A 19,781-nucleotide genomic window follows, 5' to 3' on the forward strand; every position below is an offset into this window, starting at 1 on the left:
GCAGTGAGTAATAGCAGCAGAGAAAAAAAGAATGGAAAAAGAGAGGGAGGCGAGACAAGAGAGAGGAGAAAGACGAGATTGAAAGAGAGAGAGAGAGAGCCGTGAGAGGGGTGGGGGCTTTGCTCTTGGCTGTTTTTCAATTCACGTTCATTCCCTTAAACAATGGCCAATGGCCTTACACTTAAATAGAATAAACTTCCAAAAATAAAAAAAGATATTTAGAAACTCAATTGCTTGGAATAAAAAACTACCTAATAGACCAATATAAAGAAGTCCTAGTTTCCTAATTATGTAAGACAATCAAATATCACTAGATTTAAAGCAAAGTACTATAATCAAATAAGATTTGGTGGGGTCCACAAGATCTGCTGACTGGGAGGACAAGGGGGGGTCGAACCCAGCGCTGGAAGGCTGGTTCGACTCCTCTCTTTCATTCTTCTTTCTTGTTTCTTCTCTTTCCTTATTCTTTCTTGTTTAATCCTCCAACCAAAAAGATGGATCTGGTTGAATCTTCTTCTTCTTTCGACTGTACACCTTGATGTCCCCATCAACTCTCCCCGGCTTGGAAGAATTCACCTCTGGTGAATTAAAGCTCATGTAATACTCAAGTAGGTCTGGGTTGAGTTGTTGGACTTCTTGCATTGTGATCCAAGTGTTGTTAATTTCCGGACGTCTATGCCACTTGACCAAGAACTCTCTAGAACCTCCAGTGTGTGTGGAAACAATCCTCTTATCAAGGATTTCCTCAACTTCTTCAGTTCTTCTCGTGACCTTAGGCACGGTTGGTAATGAGGTGGGGGGAAGTGGTTGGCTTGGCTCAGAAGTCTCATCAATGTTGAAAGGCAAGTCTTCAAGGTCATCAGGATAAAAAGGGGTAAAGGTAGAGGTACCATGGTATGGGACTAGGTCTTCAACATTGAAAATATTACTGATCTCCATGCTAGCTGGCAGATCAAGAACATATGCATTGGCACTTATCCTCTTGAGTACCTTGAACAGACCTATGCTACGAGCATGTACCTTGCTTGCTTTTCCCCTAACAAAACGTTGCGGCTTGATTCTTACCATCACCATATCGCCCTCTTGAAACTCTTGTAGCCTTCTGTGCACATTTGCCTTCGATTTGTATTGCTCATTTCTCAGTGCTATTTGTCTCCTTATACCTGCATGCAAATCATATATATGCTGAGCAAAAGATTCGGCTGACTGGGAGGTCCTAGAACTAGACACGACTGGGATAAGGTCTATGGGTGCCCGAGGCTGGTATCCTGAACAGATCTCAAAGGGGGACAGACCAGTGGTACAGTTCTTAGAACTATTATATGCAAACTCAGCCTGGCTAAGGACTCGATCCCAACTGGTAAGGTGTTTTTCTATGTGGCAACGCAATAAATTCCCTAAGCTCCTATTGACAACCTCGGTCTGTCCATCGGTCTGCGGGTGGAAAGCGGAGGAGAAACGGAGCTTCGTGCCCATCATCCGCCATAGGGTCCTCCAAAAATGACTAGTGAACTTAACATCCCTATCGACACTATGATGAGGGGTAACCCATGGTACTTGACAACCTCATTAAAGAAAAGTTTGGCTACTATGGATGCATTGGAGGTTTTAGAGCATGGGATGAAATGGGCCATCTTCGAGAAGCGGTCAACAACCACATAAATAGAATCATGGCCTCTCGAAGTTCTTGGTAGACCAACCACGAAGTCTATGCTAAGGTCCTGCCAAGGGGAATGGGGAATGGGTAGGGGAGTGTACAAACCCGTGTTTTGCTTTTGTTGTTTGGCGGTCTGGCATGTCCTGCATTGACTCACAACTCTAGCAAAATCCCTCTTCAGTCCTGGCCAAAAGAATCGGTCCTCAACGAGGGTGATAGTCTTATCGCGACTGAAGTGGCCAGCGACTCCCCCAGCATGCAATTCCCAGATCAGGAAGTCTCGGAGTGAAGTCCTGGGAATGCACAACTTGCTTCCTTTAACTAGAAAGCCCTCCCTAAGTAGGTAATCTGAGCGGTTGACCGGGTTGCCTTCACTCAAAGAAGTGAATGGCTCACTAAAATCAGGACAGGTGAGGTATTGGTCCTTGACTCGCTCGAACCCTATAACCTCTACACTCATTGCCTGGAGTAGCACACTAGCCCAACTCCTAGCATTGGTGCGACTGAGGAACATGTTCACCCAGCTCAGTGCATCTGTAGCAGTATTCTCGACACCAGGTCTGTGCTTGAGTACAAAAGTGTACTCTTGGAGAAACTCAACCCACTTGGCATGCCTCTGGTTAAGTTTCTTTTGGGCATTCAGGTATCTCAAAGCTTGGTGGTCAGAGAATAGCACGAATTCTTGCGGTAAAAGGTAATGTCGCCAATAGCGCAATGACTGGACAACCACATAGAATTCCTTGTCGTATATGGAATATCGTTGCCTAGCTTCATTAAGCTTCTCACTAAAATAGGCAACAGGGTGGCCCTCTTGTCCTAGGACACCACCTATCCCAATACCAGATACATCACAATTCACTTCGAAGACCTTAGAGAAATCTGGGAGGCGCAGGACTGGAGCTTCAGTCATAAGCTTTTTAATCTCATTAAAGGCCTTCGTAGCACTCTTAGTCCATTGAAACTCCTTTTTCATGAATCGGTGATAGGAGACATAATGGAACTAAACCGGTAGATGAATGTTCTGTAGAAAGTGGCTAAACCATGAAAGCTTCGTACCTCATGAATGTTAGTTGGCTCAGGCCACTCTACAATCGCTCTCACTTTCTCAGGGTCAGCAGATACTCCCTGAGCTGACACAACAAATCCCAGGAAGATGACTTGATCACTCATGAAGGTGCACTTCTTGAGGTTGACAAAGAGTTTCTCTTGTAAGAGCACATGAAAAACTTTCTGTAAGTGATCCAAGTGGGAAGACGGGGTCTTACTATAGATGAGGATGTCATCAAAGTAAACCACAAGGAACTTGCCAATGAATGGTTGAAGCACTCGATTCATTATCCTCATGAAGGTGCTAGGTGCATTTGACAAGCCAAAAGGCATGACTAACCACTCAAAGAGGCCATCCTTCGTCTTGAAGGCTGTCTTCCACTCATCTCCAGGCCTCACCCTAATCTGGTGGTACCCGCTCTTGGGATCAATCTTCGAAAAGATCGAAGAGTTGGCCATCATATCCAACATGTCATCAAGCCTAGGGATAAGAAACCTATACTTGATGGTGATCTTGTTGATGGCCCTACTATCAACACACATACGCCAGGTGCCATCTTTCTTTGGCGTGAGCAAGGCAGGTAAGCCAAAGTAGGATAAAAACAAAAAGAAAAACAAATAAAACAAAGTGGAAAAAAAAAAAGAAACTGGTTTCCCTCCCCCACACTTAAGTCATGCAATGTCCTCAATGCATGGAAATAATTAAAAGCAAAGAAAATGCAAGGGGGTCATACCTGATTAAAAGTTAGTCATCACTGTAAAAAGGTTCATGGAGATCCATGACCTCTTCACTACTAGTATTATGAAACTCGAAGAACGGTTTCAAACGCTGACCATTAACCTTCGAAATTATCCCTGTTCCTGGATTCAAAATCTCCACAGCCCCATGGGGATATACATTATGGACAATAAACGGGCCATCCCATCGGGATCTAAGCTTACCAGGGAAAAGATGCAATCGAGAGTTGTACAATAAGACCTTATCACTAATTGTAAAAGATTTGCAAAGAATGTGCTTATCATGGAAAGCTTTGGTCTTTTTATTGTAAATCCTAGAACTTTCATAGGCATCATTCCTAAGTTCCTCCAACTTAGATAGTTGGAGCCTACGATGAATTCTCGCATCAGACAAATCAAAGTTGAGCTTCTTGATAGCCCAAAAGGCCTTATGCTCCAATTCAACTGGTAAGTGACAAGCTTTCCCATACACCAAACGGTAGGGAGACTGACCAAGGTCGGTCTTGAATGCAGTACGATGGGCCCACAAGGCATCAATGAGCCTAAGGGACCAATCCTTACAGTTGGGATTAACAGTTTGCTCCAAGATTTGTTTGAAAAGCCTATTAGACACCTCCACCATGGCCTAGACTTATGGAGAGATTCAAGGATCTACTCTAAGAATGCCCTCACCATGGCCTAGACCTATGGCATTTATGTCAAATAATTTATGAGAGTATTGATTACCCAACGAAACAAATGATAGAGTCTATGTGCCCTGAGGGATTCACATCCTTTACAGATGAAGGAAAAGCATGGGAATTCTTACTTGACTTAGCTGACAAAACCCGTGAGTGAGAATCAACCCAAGAGAGTGAAATAACCATAGGAGGAAAAGGATATTTTGTGGATGGGATAGTAGCCAAGGAAGCCCATTTGGATAGCCTAATCAAGAGGATTAAGGCTATTGTTCCTAGAGAGCCATCATCAGTCAATTTGGTTAAGATTTGTGCTTGGTGCCAGTCCCCTGGACATGTCATAGAAGAATGCCCCAACACCTCTGGGGGCACTTCTAATGATAGTGTTAATGCCTTATACCAGAATAATCCATATAGTAATACCTATAATCCAGGATGGAGAAATCACCCAAATTTCTCTTGGAATCAAGGCAACCAAGCAGGGCCTTCTAATTTTCATAATCAAGGTCAACCTGAACTCCAAAGGCCTCCTTTTGCAGAACAATTTTTTTCCCAAAATACTTTTCCTAGATCAAATGTAGGACCTCAGGCGAGTTTTCCTAGGGCCCCTCTCCTATCATCTTATCAGCAACCCCTTGGGTTTACCAACACTGGAGAGACAAGTAGAATAAGTGACTTGGAAAAAAATATGGCCCTCCTCATGACAAGCCATCAAAATCTTACGAGAGAACTTACTCAAGTTGTCTCAATTATGCGTGAGCGGGAGAAAGGAACTTTACCCAGTCAACCAGAGCCTAACCCTAGGCATCATCAGCCTGTTAGTTCACAAACATTAACTAATGCACCACTAAATATAGTACAAGGTCAGACCCAACAAGGGCTCTCTAACCAATGTAATGTTGTTTATGCCCTTAGGAGTGGTAGAGAGTACTTACAGAGGGTTCCTAAATCTTCCTCATCTATTACTCAAGTTAACTCTCCTTCAGTTGAGGACACAAGTGTGCCTCTTGTTTCAGGTTCGTCTGATGAACCTAAAGATTTTTCTGAAACTAAAGATGATTTGGTTAAGGAAACAAAAAATGATTCTTCTGAACAGGGGCAAATCTCTAACAGCCCTTATGTTCATCCTGTCCCATTTCCTAATCGTTTGGTAAACAAAAGGAAGACTACTTCCATGGACAAAATTTTAGAAGTCTTCAAAAAGGTAGAAGTGAACATCCCTCTTTTGGATGCCATATCCCAGATCTCTGCCTATGCAAAGGTACTGAAAGATTTGTGTACTCACAAACTTGTTCTTGGCAGGTAACATTAGTTCCATAATTACTCAGCCTATAGCAGCCAAGTATAAGGATCTAGGGAGCCCTACCATATCTTGTGTCATAGGCAACACCTACATTGAGCATGCCTTACTTGACCTTGGCGCAAGTGTGAATCTTTTACCTTACCATGTGTATAAGCAACTAGGATTAGGAGAATTGAAAGCCACTGGAACTACTCTTCAGTTGGCCGATAGGTCTGTTAAGATTCCTAAAGGGATGGTTGAGGATGTCTTACTAAAGGTGGGAGAATTTATTTTCCCTGTTGATTTCATTGTGTTAGATACTAAGCCCTTCTCAACCAAGGATGAGATCCCAATAATTCTAGGAAGACCATTCTTGGCTACCAGTAATGCATTAATCAATTGCCGGAATGGTTTCCTAAGATTATCTTTTGGTAACCAAACTGTTGAGTTTAACATGTTTAGGATTGGCAAGCAACCACATATGGAAGAAGAGATCAATATGCTTGAGGATTTTATGGATTTTTCTGATGATTTAGTTACCAACTTTGATATTGATTTTGATTCAGAATTCCAAGAGTGTATGGATGAGTTGGATGATGACAGTGAAAATTTCTTTTCTGAAGTCTTGAGTCATCACACACTTGTGGAGCCCTTAGGACCCCTTTTCAATTCCATTCTCAAACCTTCCATATTTGAGCCCCCTAAGCTAGATCTTAAGGAGTTGCCATCTAATTTGAGGTATGCTTTCCTAGGGCTTGACTAGATTCTTCCTGTAATAATTTCTTCAAATTTGACTTCTAGCCAGGAAGAGGAGTTACTTAAAGTGTTAAAAGATAATAAGGAAGCCCTAGGTTTGACCATGGCTGATATCAAGGGTATAAACCCTTCCATTGTGCAACATCATATACATCCTATGGAGGATTCCAAACCATCCATGGAACCCCAAAGATGAGCTAACCCAGTGATGATGGAAGCCATTAAGAAAGAGATCATAAAGTGCTTGGATCATGGAATAATTTATCCTATTTCTGACAGCCAATGGGTAAGCCCAGTTCATGTAGTGCCTAAGAAGTCTGGGGTGACTGTAGTTCCCAATGCCAATAATGAACTAATTCCAACCCGTGTCCAATCAGGGTGGAGAGTGTGCATAGACTACAGGAAACTTAACAAGACAACCTGGAAGGACCACTTCCCATTGCCATTCATTGATCAGATATTAGAGAAGTTAGCTGGACATGAATACTATTGTTTTCTTGATGGATATTCTGGCGATGACCAAATCCCAATTGCTTTAGAGGACCAACATAAGACCACTTTTACATGCCCATATGGAACATTTACTTACAGGCGTATGCCCTTTGGGCTTTGCAATGCCCCTGCTACGTTCCAACGATGCATGATGAGCATCTTTTCTGACATGGTCGAAAAATTCTTAGAAGTATTTATGGATGAATTTTCAATTCATGGAAATTCCTATTCTGAATGTTTTCATCATCTTTCCCTAGTTTTGAAAAGGTGCATATCTAAGAATTTGGTTTTGAATTGGAAGAAATGTCATTTTATGGTTAAATCTGGTATTGTTTTAGGCCATGTAATATCCAAGGAGGGAATTAAGGTAGATAGAGCGAAAGTGGATTTAATTGATAATTTACCAACTCCTCAATCTGTTAAGGATGTTCGGTCCTTTCTAGGGTATGCAGGCTTCTACAGAAGGTTTATTAAGAACTTTAGTCAGTTAGCCCGACCTCTCACCTCATTACTTGCCAAAGATCAGACTTTTGAGTTTTCCAAAGAGTGCCTAGAATCCTTCAAGCAACTTAAGAAGGAGTTGACCAATGCACCATTGTTCAACCACCTGTTTGGACTGAACCTTTTGAACTGATGTGTGATGCTTCGGATTTTGTCATAGGAGCAGTTTTGGGTCAAAGGATTAATTAGTTTCCCACTGTCATTTACTATGCTAGTAGGACCTTAAATGATGCACAACTCAATTATACAACCACTGAAAAAGAATTTTTAGCTGTTGTGTTTGCATTAGAAAAGTTTCGGTCTTACTTAATTGGTTCACATGTGGTGGTGTATACTGATCATTCTGCCCTCAGATACCTAGTTCAGAAGAAGGATGCTAAGGCTTTCCCTAATGAATCCCTTCTGCAACAATTCATCCACTTGCCGTTTGAGTTCGACGTGTTCTTTGGGATTCATTCGGTAATGGGGTAAGTTCGGGAGAGAGGATCCTGGAACTAAGTCAATAGCGTGCTGGATGTCACGCATAGGCGGTAACTCATTAGGTAGTTCCTCAGGGAATAACCTCTCGAATTTCCTCAACAAGGATTGCACTTCTCTAGGAGTCTCAGTGAATAAGCGTGACCTATCGGTATTACTCTGTATGGCAACTAGAGCATAAATCACCCCTGACTCGTGACATTCTCCTTCAAATTGTTGTTGATTTAAAATGTTTAGTGTTTTGGTGGGGGTGTGTTTGGATGTACTTCCCTTGTGTTCTGGAACCTTAGCTTCCCTAGGAGCACTGGGGGTCAGTCTGATCTTCTTCCCTTTGAACTCAAAGACATAGGTGTTAGATTTCCCGTAATTGGTGACATCCCGGTCATATAACCAGGGTCTACCTAGAATGATGTGGGCAACATCCATCTCTAGGACATCACACCACACTCGATCCTTATATCCTGCAAAGTGTAGGGGAACTAAACACCTCAGATTAACGGGAATGGTGGACTAATCAACCCATGCAACCCTGTAAGGCTTGGGGTGGGGTTCAGGTTTGAGGCCCATTCGAGCAACAACGCTCTTGGCGACCACATTTATGCAACTCCCGCTGTCTATGGCGACGCGGCAGTTCTTCCCCTGATGACATGTTTAAGTGATGAAAATATTAGTTCGTCGCCAATCATCGCTACCTTTAGGTTGTGAGACCATGCAACGCACAATGCCGAGTTTGAGGTCACTGGCCTCGGTGTCCTCATCAGATATGGTCTCATCTGGTCTGTGGTCCTTATACTGATAGTCCTGAAAACCTTCTTGGTCACCTTCAGGGGTCTGTTCTCCTACATAAAGATTCCTATTGGGACACTCTCTGGAGAAGTGGCCAAACCCACGACACTTGAAGCACTGTTGTTGCCCACTAATCTTGGGTGCTTCTCCCAAAATTCCTTTACCCTTGTTGTCAAATTGACGTTGTGGTGCAGCAGGGGGTTTTGGGAATCCAGTTGAGCCTTGGGGTGGTTTTCTAAATTGGGACTCCCCAGGTTGGAAGCTCTTCCTCTGAGAATAAGTTCTCATGGAGGATTCCACCTCAAGGGCTATCCTGAAGGCCTGTGGAACGTCTCGCACCAGGTGGGGTGTTATACAAGACTGAATTTCGGAGTTGAGCCCGGTAAGGAATCTGGATAGCGTCTGCTCAACATCCTCCCGAATACGGCTTCTAATTTTCAATTCATTGAACTTGCTCATGTATTCGGTCACAGTTAACTTCCCTTGCTTCAGGGTATTCATCTCATTCAACAACTGGAGCCTATAAGTGATAGGCAAAAATTCCCAGCTGCTCTTGCATCTCTACCCAGGTGGTGATTGGCTCAAGTCCTAGGTGGTCCTCCTGATACTCTAGGTCTGTCCAGAAGTCCTGGGCAGCTCCAATAAGCTTGAACTTAGCAAATCGGTAGCGGACTTCCTCTGGCATATCATAGAAATCAAAGTATCTATCCATCTGCTTGATCCAATCCAGAAGGATCCTAGCATCAATCTGACTATCGTTGGTAGGGGCATCTACCTTAATCATTCGTCTGACATCAAAGCCCCTATCATGGTGCTCATAGCCCTCATCATCTCCATATTGGGTTTGGCGTCTTGGCGGTGGGCCTCGACCCCTACCCTGATCCCTACCACGCCTTAGGCCTTGGAAGTTATCCCCTATCCGGTCATAACCATTAGTCTGGTTATTTTCGTTTACTTCCTCAGGGTTAGGGCCTCTGCCCCTAGGTTCAGTGCCAGTTATGTTACGGCCTTGCCGTCCATCAGGGTTTTGGGCACTTGTCTCGAGGGCAACCAACTTATCGGTAAGGGCTTGGAGATGGATAGCTTGTGTTTCCTGTATGGCTTGAACGGCTTTCATGAATTAAGCCAGTTGCTCTGATTGGGTGGCGGTGCTGAGAGGGTCAGACATATCCTGGTATGCTCTACCACTGCGAGTGGACATGAGGAGATGGGCAGCAAAGGTACGGTTGCCACCAAAGACTCAAGGTCTACTCAGGATCTCCAATTGAGACAAGTAGTTAGCCTTTTCAATCTTGAGGTCGAAAATCTCTCTCAAGTATGTGCCTTTGGAGGGAGTAGCGTCCAATGCTATTTGGCCCTGCCAACTTAAGAAAGAAAAGGGTGTCCTCTAATCTATGGTATCGCTCTCTTAGCTTAGACTCGACCACGGACAAATGGTGACGGAGACTAGACCTCAAAAGATAAGACATGTAAACAAGGGACAGCAGTACTTAATTACCCTAAACCTAGACAATACCATGCTCTGATACCAAGATGATGTAGGGGGTTCCTAGGTGACTAGGTCTCCTACAAGATTAACTAACTAGGTAGGGTTAACTCAAGGGACTTTGGTAGATAGGACAAAAGAAACTCAACAAACAAGATTAAGCATGCAAAATAGAATGAGACTAATAAACAAAGTAGCAAAAAGCAATAATAATCTAGACGGAAAAACACATAAATTCTTACTTAAGCTTCAAGTGGGGACATGGGGAAGGGAACAAACGTCCTACGAATGTTAGGTTCAGCACAAATCAATCTAGACACCCAAATTAGATATGCAAACAATCAATGTCCTCTAGCAACCAACTAAAATAGAAAATCAGCAAGGTTTTTTTTTTTTTTTTTTTGGAGATATAACAGTGACAAAACGTCTTAAAACAATGGGTAAAAATAGGCATAAACAAAGGACTAAGGCTGGTGTCAATGTTAATAGGCTGCAACATATAATAGGGATTAATGGAGGTGGAGAGGGTTTAGTTTAATGAATAACCTTGCTGCTGTCCAGGTCTGAGGAGAAAAGAAGAGACCAAGGTCTTCCAAAATAAAGAGATGCAGTCCACTTTTGGTTGATGAAGTCAAGTCCAGCCGGTTGTACAGAGATCCTCAGTATTGTCGATGTAACTTGGTGAATGATGTTGGGGCTCTCAACAACTCACGGACAGCAGGTACAGCCAACAGTAATCCGTTCATTGAAAGGAGATCAGCAGCAGCAGAGAGTAAACAGCAGCCGAGAGTAAACAACAGCAGAGAGTAGCAGCAGCAGTGAGTAACAGTAGTAGTGTGTAGCAGCAGCAGTGAGTAACAGCAGCAGAGAAAAAAAGAATGGAAAAAGAGAGGGAGGCGAGACAAGAGAGAGGAGAAAGACAAGATTGAAAGAGAGAGAGAGAGAGAGCCGTGAGAGGGGTGGGGGCTTTGCTCTTGGCTGTTTTTCAATTCACGTTCATTCCCTTAAACAATGGCCAATGGCCTTACACTTAAATAGAATAAACTTCCAAAAATAAAAAAAGATATTTAGAAACTCAATTGCTTGGAATAAAAAACCACCTAATAGATCAATATAAAGAAGTCCTAGTTTCCTAATTATGTAAGACAATCAAATATCACTAGATTTAAAGCAAAGTACTATAATCAAATAAGATTTGGTGGGGTCCACAAGATTTGCTGACTGGGAGGACAAGGGGGGGTCGAACCCAGCGCTGGAAGGCTGGTTCGACTCCTCTCTTTCATTCTTCTTTCTTGTTTCTTCTCTTTCCTTATTCTTTCTTGTTTAATCCTCCAACCAAAAAGATGGATCTGGTTGAATCTTCTTCTTCTTTCGACTGTACACCTTGATGTCCCCATCACTTTGTTACATTCTTCTTAGATGACAATGGTTTTTGATAAGAAGGTGAAACATCATGGTTATGAGAATACCTATTTTTTCATGCACGAAGGGTTAGAGATGAAACTTCTCACTAAGGATCTCCCAACCCTTGTTGAGCTCAAAAAAATAGTAGGATCATTTCTTGTCTAACAAAAAAATCGAATGGCATCTTTGGTCCTCATCCTAACTCGATTGGGTGGGGTTTTTTTCAGAGGGGGAGAATTGATGCAGTAGCCTTGGATGGATTGAATAAATATGACAAGTTTTAAAGGCCAAAGCTTAAGAATTACAGCCCTTTAGCCAAGCCCACGAACCCCTCAATTTGGGTTCCTTGTAATTAGTTGGGGTCTATTTGTAATTCTTATAAGTGTAGGGGTTTTCTTGTAATTATCTTTTCAATTATCTATGAGTTAGTTGTCAAAATTGTTTAAGACAAGTAGGAAACTATTTTCAGTTTCTTTTTGTACAAGGCTTGGAATCCCCAATCAATGGCAATGAATAGAAGCTGGATTTTTTTGAAATTTGAGTTGGTGATTTCTCTCCTTTCTCCTCTCTCCTCACAACATTGTTCATGATACTGTTCATCCTTCCTGTTTTCTCTGCAGATCTATTTCTCTCTTCTTCAGCTTTCTCTCTATCTTCCTTCCTTTCCCTCTACTTTATTTTCTCTTCTTCCATTATCGCAGATCACTGCAGTTGTAGAATTTCAGCAAGCACTTCTCTTTGGAATAATCTGCCATCAGGTTCTTTGAAACAGATCTATTCCTTCTGGATCACAGGAACCGAAGAAGGATCAGTATTTCAGACTTCAGTAACAGGTTAGTCTAATACTTGATATTCCATTGTCAAATCTGGTTCTGAAGTCATATGATCATTCAGTTCTTGGTTTGTTCTTCCTTGATCTGATTCCTATATTTTGTTTTAGAATAACTTCCCTTTGATTTCAGATATCAAACCTTGAAATGTATCCATTTCTCAGAATATGAAATATTGTTAATTCGGAGAACTCTTAGCTAATTCAGAATTAATTCTTCTGTTGATTTTTTTGTTAATGTTTGCTCATTTCTATCCTTTCTGTTTTACAAATCTGAAACAAAATTAATTCTGAAATTATGGAACAGTTATGTCTATTGCATGACCTATCAATTGCTAAACCTGAAACTTAGACAGTCCATTGCTTCTTGATCTTACACTGCCAAACTCAGGCCTGTCAGCAGCCTGAATATTCTAGAATCGGTTAGGAGAAATTTGGCTTTAAGGAAGGCTATTGGTGGTTTACTGTTCACCATATTTGTCTACTACAAAAGTGAGGATTGGGGACGGTAATGGGTTTTGGCCTCTGGATAAAGAATTTCCCAACAGGCCTGTACGGAAAATCATGTTGAAATTAGTCAACCTGGAATTGGATATGGGGAAGCGGGTGGCTTTACCGGATTCCCTTGTTAAAAAAGTGAAAGGCCTTAGCCATTTTATTACTATACTCTAAATCATGCCCTTCAAGGATGAATGTCCAAGGCTAGATATTCTTTTCCCCCAGATTGATGTGAACTTGGAAGATCTGAGTCCTATTTGGATCTGACCTTTTTGAAAAGCGATCATTAATGTTCTTTACCTCGTGTAACTATATATATTGGCTTGGATCTAATTCTCTGCTTCATGTCTCTTCTCTCATGATTCTTGTGTTCTGTTCTATCATTGGATAATTAATAGTCAACCCGTTCAAAGCATGATAAATGGACAGCAAAGAAGAATGAAGTTGTTGAAATGGCTGGCCTCAAGTTATCGTGATCCATGTGGTCACCTTATATAAAGCATTCCATGGCAAAACTAGCCGTTTTCATTCTGGCCTGTTCTCTATATGGTTTGACGGTCTTTTATGGAACAAGTCTCAGACAATCTTTTGGTGCATTATCATTTCTCTTTTGGATAGATAACCAAAAATCTTTTGTTGATAAGAAAATAAAATAGTTCAGAACACAGTATTTAATAAGAACAGCAGCAATTACATTAACAGGCCGAAGCTTAGAGATCTGAAAAAGAACGAGGGATTGCGAACATTGTCATTGAGAAGAGTAGTCATTCATTGCTCTCATCTCATCATCAGCACCATCCTTGCCATATTGCAGTTTTTTGGGGTTTTTCTGTTTATATTATGTTCCTCATTTTCATTCTTTATTAGGATAAGTTTCACTTCAACCAGAAGTAGATATCTTTTTCCTCAGTTTCATGGAAATCTACATGCAGTATTTATATTTGAATTCCTTTTATCTTCTAATTATATGTATCACTTTCTTTCTGCTCCCAGCCATTAGGTTTTCTTTTAGTAGGGTTTGGGGATTATGTTATCATTAAGACTAACATGAACCGTATGGAAGGAAATATATTGGGTTCTAATTCATATTTCTTGCAGTGGTTCTCAATGAAGCGGCAGCATGCTGTGATAGTTATGGCAGATGGTCTTTACTACACAAAATTCAAGCTTTATTGCAAGGTAGATATTTACTTTAAGATTGTGTGTGTTTTTTTAATGGATATATACATCGTAGTAATAGCATGCTGTGATTGTTAATATTTTTCTTCTTTTTTTTTGCCATTAGAGTGAGATCTTCTGTTTAATATTTAGAGGAAATTACACTCCCCTACCCTGTACTTTGCCTTAATACTACTTTCCGCCCACGTACTTTGAAAAATACCACTCCCCTCCCCTGTACTTTAAAGATTCTATCACTCATACCATTAGTCACTGACGGTGTTGAAATGACGTGTAAAAATCCAATATTACCCTTCCAAAGCTTTCCTCTCCCGCTGGTTTTCTTGAGTTTCTCTGCGTGGCTGAACTGTGGATGTGGCTGTGACTCCTGCAAAATGTGACCAGCCGGTCTAGCACTCTGGCTCCTACATCTTTCATGTCAAGACTCAAGACCAGTGAGCGAATGGAGTCTCTTTCTCTTTCTCTCTCTCGCAAGTTGCAACACAAATTTGTTTCCCAGATCGCATTCTCAACATCATCCCAGGAAGACCATGAGATTCATGAAGATTCTGAAGGTGTTTATCCAGTTTATGCATCGCTTACTCTATATTTGAATTTCGGAGGAAGAATACCCGATGAGATGAGGGTTGTGCAAAGCTAATTTTTTCCCCTTTTTTTGAGAATTTTTTTTTTTCCTCTATTCTTGTAATCAATCGCATCTGAAATCTGGAGGGGATTGGGGAGTAAAGGAATTGAAAAAACCATTGTTTTGGCATGGATTCTGGCTATTTACTGGGTCACAGACTATGGTGGGTGACAGCTCGTGAAAGTTAGGTGCCATGATTAATGGATTAGGAGAAGCCATACGATTCCGCAAGCGATCAAAAGGAAGAAGCCAAACCAGGATAATTAACTTGGTGGCAGGGATGGGGTTCTGAGGTTCTCCATATTTGATGAAATGGGGTTGGGTTGTTTTTAAATCCCACATCGATTTACCACATGAGTGTTACTGAGATGGTCAACTTGCAAAGGGCAATAGAGGACCTAACACCTAGATTAGGGAAATCTGTTTCTATGTTCATTGTTGCTGATTTTGGCCATTAACACGATACAAATCTGAATAATTTACAGCCAAATTTTCAGACAATTCCGGGTATTTAAACATTGAGATTGTTGGATGAAGCTCCGGACATCCTACCAAAGAAATCAGAGTGACTGGTGGAGTTTGAAGCTCTTTGGCGTAATCTTCCATTTTTTTTGCTACAAGTAATGACTCAAATTGCAGTAACCGTTGTTCCTCAGATTCACTGTTCTAGATCGCAAGAAGCCAAAGAAGAAGATTGTTGGGAGTATAAGATTATTGGAACTTGAAGAAGATAGTAGGGAGTATAAGATTATTGGAACTCTTATTAGTGTATTCTCCGCTTGGATTTCAGGGCAGAAGAATAGGAGGGTTTCAGACTGTCCACACAGAGAATAGTGCTCTAAAGGTCAGTCTTAGTATTTTACATTACGAATGTCTCATTTTTTTTGTTTAGATTGAAGGGAAAAAATGAGAGAGTTTGTCATTTTTTGTTCCATCAGAACTGGATAGAAAGGGTAATTTGGGGATTATATATCTTATTTTAAGGCTGATGTCATCACTTAACAGGGTTCTCTAACAGAAAGGGTACGAGTTTAGAATCTTTAAAGTACAGGGGAGGGGAGTGGTATTTTTTGAAGTACGTGGGGGGGGGGAAGTGGTATTAAGGCAAAGTACAAGGTAGGGGAGTGTAATTTCCTATAATATGTAATGTATTAAAATTGCTCCTTATTTTTATAGTATTTATATATTTTCTTGGTGCATCAGATAGGCATCCGACACTGTATTATATTCAGCCATTCACCTTTTGCGTAGATCCTATGTATGAGTTTTTTCTTTAATTGTAATATTATCGACCTTTAAGTGAAGCACCGCATTGGTGCCCAGATGTGGTGACAAATAGGCAAGAGTTCTCACACAGTCATACCGTAAAAAAGTGTGAATAAAGCAGTTAGTCCAAAAGCGTGGGATTATAGCATCTTGGATTATTGGATCTTTAACGGGTAAGAGTAGAATTAATAGATGTCATGAGAGAAAGAAGGATTAATATAGCATGTATTCAAGAGACTAGATGGAAGGGTATCAAATCTAAGGAGTTGGACGACTTTAAACTTTGGTATATAGAGGACAAAAGTAACAAAAATAGAGTGGGATTAGTAGTGGATAAAGACTTAAAGAATGATGTGGTGGATGTCCAAAGACGTGGTGATTGGATTATTTCCACCAAACTTGTGCTTGAGAAAGAGCTTATAAACTCCAAATAGGATTGGATGAAAGTAGCAAGTTAAATTTTTGGGAACAGATGGATGGTTTACTGTAGAGTTTTGGCCAAGGAGAAAAGATTATTTTATAGGTGGGTGATCTGAATGGACATGTTGGTAGAGACCATTGAAGCTATAAGGGTGTACATGGAGGCTTTGATTTGGCGAGAGGAATGAAGAGTGGATCTTAGTTTTAGATTTTTCTATCGCGTGTGATTTATCCATTGTAAGCACTTATTTTGAAAAGAGGGAGGAGCATTTAGTTACCTATAAAAGTGGGCACCGTATTTTCTTCCTCACTAGAAGTTCCGAAAGACATAGAAGATCTAAAAATGTATAAGTCTGCCAGAAAATGAAGCTAGGAAGATTGTGAGAAATCAAGGGCAAAGTAGTATGAAGATCTCTATAATCATCTAAGCACAGAGGAAGGAGAAAAAACTATCTATAAGATAGCTAAAATGAGTGAAAGAATGAGTAGATTTTTGACCATGTTAAATGTATTAAAAGTGAGGATGATAAAGTGCTAGTAAGGGATGAGGACATTATGATAAGATGGAAAAGTATTTTTATGGCCTTTTGAATTGAGACGTTTCGAATAATAGTGGCACAGAAGATTATATTACTCATCAGGAAACCACACGCCATAGATATATTCGTAAGATTTGGGTGTCTGAAATTAAAGAAGCCATAAGAAAGATGGAAGTAGGCAAGACACCAGGCCCAAATGAGGTCCCAATAGAAGTGTGGAAGAGCTTAGGGTTATGCCATGTATCTTGGCTAACCAAACTGTTTAACAAGATTATGAGCTCAAGGAAAATGCTAGATGAATGGAGGTGAAGTATTGCGGTTTCGATCTACAAACATAAAGGTGAGATTCAATGTTGCAATAACTATATAGGCATTAAACTATGAGTCATACTAAGAAGCCCACTTGAGAAGAGAACCTACTATCTCGGAGAGCTGATTTGGTTTTATGCTAGATAGATGCATGACATAAGCTACTTACTAAGGAGGCTCATGGAAAGATTTAAAGTTTGCAAGAAGGATCTCCATATGGTATTTGTTGACAAGAAAAAGCATATGACAGTCTCTAGAGAGTTAATTTGGCATGTACTAGAGAAAAGAAAGGTGTCAAGTAAGTATGTGGAAATAATTAAAGATATGTATTAGGGCGTGATGACTAATGTGAGAACTATGGGAGGTCAAGTTAGTGAATTTTCAATCATAATTGGGTTACATCAAGGATCAGTTTCAAGCCTTTACTTGTTCGCGCTTATTATGGATGCTTTAACCAGGAACATTCAAGAGGAGGTTCTATGGTGTATGTTTTTTGTTGATGTATTGTTTTGGTGGATGAGACAAAAATAAAGATTAACGCTAAATTGGAGTTCTTGAAGTCAATCTTAGAATCCAGAGGTTTTAAGATAAGTAGAATGAAGATGGAGCATATGGTATGTAATTTTCATGACACTAAGATGGATAATGATATGGTGAAAATTGAGGAGTGAGAGATACTGCAAAGTGATGTTTCACAAAGAATTAAAGTGGGATAGTAGATGAAATGGAGAGGTGCGTGTGATCGATGTATTTCTTTAAATCTTAAAGGAAAATTCTATAGGATTGTTGTATGTCTATTTGGCTATGATGTGTGGGGCGGACTATTGGAAAGTTAAGAAGTGTCATATAGATAAATTAATTGCAGCGAAGATGAGGATGTTGAGATGGATGTACAACAAAACTATGAAGGATAAAGTAAGGAATGATCATATTAGAGCTGATTTGGGAGTTTCCCTAATACATCATAAGCTCCTAGAAATTCGTTTGGGGTGGCATGGTCATGTCCAACGGATGCCTTGGGATGCACCAGTACAGAGGAATAATCTGATTCAGATTGAAGGAACTAGAAGAGCTTGGGGCAGGCCTAAAATAACACTAGGAGAAGTAGTAGGGAAAGACGAGCATATTTTAGGTCTTGATCCTAGTATGACTTTGAATATAGCTGTTTAGAGGGCTAGGATCCATATAGTCGAGCCCATTTAGGTGGAATATTGCTGAGTAGTTATGTTATTGCGGTGTCTTTTCATTTTAGTAATATTTTAATGTTTTATCTTTGCTCGGATCCATGTGGTCGACCTCATTTAGTTGGGATAAGGCTGAGTTTGTTGTTGCATCATAGTAGCCAAATAGATTTCTTCCTAACTAGGAAGTCCAATAGATTGTTACTATAAGGTTATACCAAAGGAGAGCTTAACCACACAACATAGATTAATGGTCATTGGTATTTTCCTGACTACGCAGAATTGTAAGAAAGGTGAGCTTATTTATCATAGGTTAAGGTGGTGGAGCTTAAAAGGAAATTACCTTGAAGTCATTTACTGATAAAATGGTTAAACAAGGAAAATGGAACTTTGAGGGTGGCATACCTAGTGCACGAGGCTTGCACCTACAGAGTTTGGTGAGGGTCATGTCGTACACATTGGGACTTTGAGGGAGACATTAGTACGATATGGAATTATGTGACTTGTATTAAGAAAGTTGCCAAAGATTTCTTAGGCAAATCGAAAGGAAAGCATCATTCCTCTAGGGAGACTTGGTGGTGGGATGCTGAGGGGTTCAAGCAGCCATTAAGACTAAGAAAGCTAGTTTTAAGTGGCCATCCTGGAATTTTTTTACCTAGAATTAAAGAAAAACTATGCATTTGAGGACATCTTCATGAGTTATTGTCAAATCAGTTAAGATCATTTAGCATTCTGCATGCATAAGGTAAGCTATATCGATGGTATCTGATGGTGGAACATATTGATTTTGATCCAAGTTCCATGAGGAACATGTGCTGATGTCAATTTGTATAATTTTCACAGCCGGGTATGGAGGGGCGCAATTGCTATGCCGATGAGCATTACCTGCCAACCCTTTTCCATGTGAGTTCATTAGACTATTCATTATTTTTCTTCAGTTGAGTAAAATGTTCGCTCTTATTTATTTATTTTTTTTGTTGCAACTGAATTTCTTTGCATTTGTAGATGATTGACCCTAGTGGCATTGCAAATTGGTCAATCACACATGTTGATTGGTCTGAAGGAAAGTGGCATCCAAAAGCATATAGGGCTCAGGATGTAACCTATGAGCTGATGAAGAACATCACAGTATGTTTCTGCTTAAACTTGTTTATATTTCTATTGTTGCATGTCATTTAGTATATGACCCTACTTATCTAGTTCGTTTAATGTCACTGTTATTTGCAGTCTATTGATGAGAGCATTCACGTTACAAGTGATGAGAAGGTATAGTATAGGCATCAAGTCTAGACAATTCTCTCTAAATACTGGATATATTTCTTGTGTTTGGAGAAAATCTAATAGATGTATTTGGTTCGGTTCTCATCTGCTCATGCAGAAGGAAGTGCAGATAAGGCCTTGCTTTTGGAATGGTATGAAGCGGCCGTGTTATTTATTTGCGAGGAAGTTCTACCCAGAAGCTGTGGATAACTTATTGCATGTTTTCTCAAACTACACATCAATATGAGCCTCTCTTTGATTGTTATTCTTTGGTCGGATCCACAGTTTCGACCCCATTGGCCATTAGTTCTCTATAATATGTTAAAATGTTGTAAAATGCCACATTTTAGATGGCTCGAATCCCCCCCCCCC

At 40.5% G+C, this 19,781-nt stretch overlaps 2 protein-coding genes across 2 annotated transcripts in view; both read left to right on the top strand.

Annotated features, from left to right (window-relative positions):
- Positions 1 to 19,781, top strand: part of LOC122094770 (valine--tRNA ligase, chloroplastic/mitochondrial 2) — a 163,315-nt gene that overhangs the window by 112,321 nt on the left and 31,213 nt on the right. The window lies entirely within an intron of this gene.
- LOC122058165 (glycosyltransferase BC10-like) lies at positions 11,440 to 19,760 on the top strand. Its single transcript, XM_042620688.1, has 6 exons — positions 11,440 to 12,136; positions 13,729 to 13,809; positions 18,993 to 19,052; positions 19,155 to 19,277; positions 19,377 to 19,415; positions 19,528 to 19,760. Exons 2-6 carry the CDS (start codon positions 13,738 to 13,740, stop codon positions 19,654 to 19,656), a joined length of 423 nt encoding a protein of 140 aa, XP_042476622.1. The 5' UTR covers positions 11,440 to 12,136; positions 13,729 to 13,737; the 3' UTR covers positions 19,657 to 19,760.

Source organism: Macadamia integrifolia, chromosome 12 (assembly GCF_013358625.1).
Source record: "Macadamia integrifolia cultivar HAES 741 chromosome 12, SCU_Mint_v3, whole genome shotgun sequence".
Lineage (NCBI taxonomy): Eukaryota > Viridiplantae > Streptophyta > Magnoliopsida > Proteales > Proteaceae > Macadamia > Macadamia integrifolia.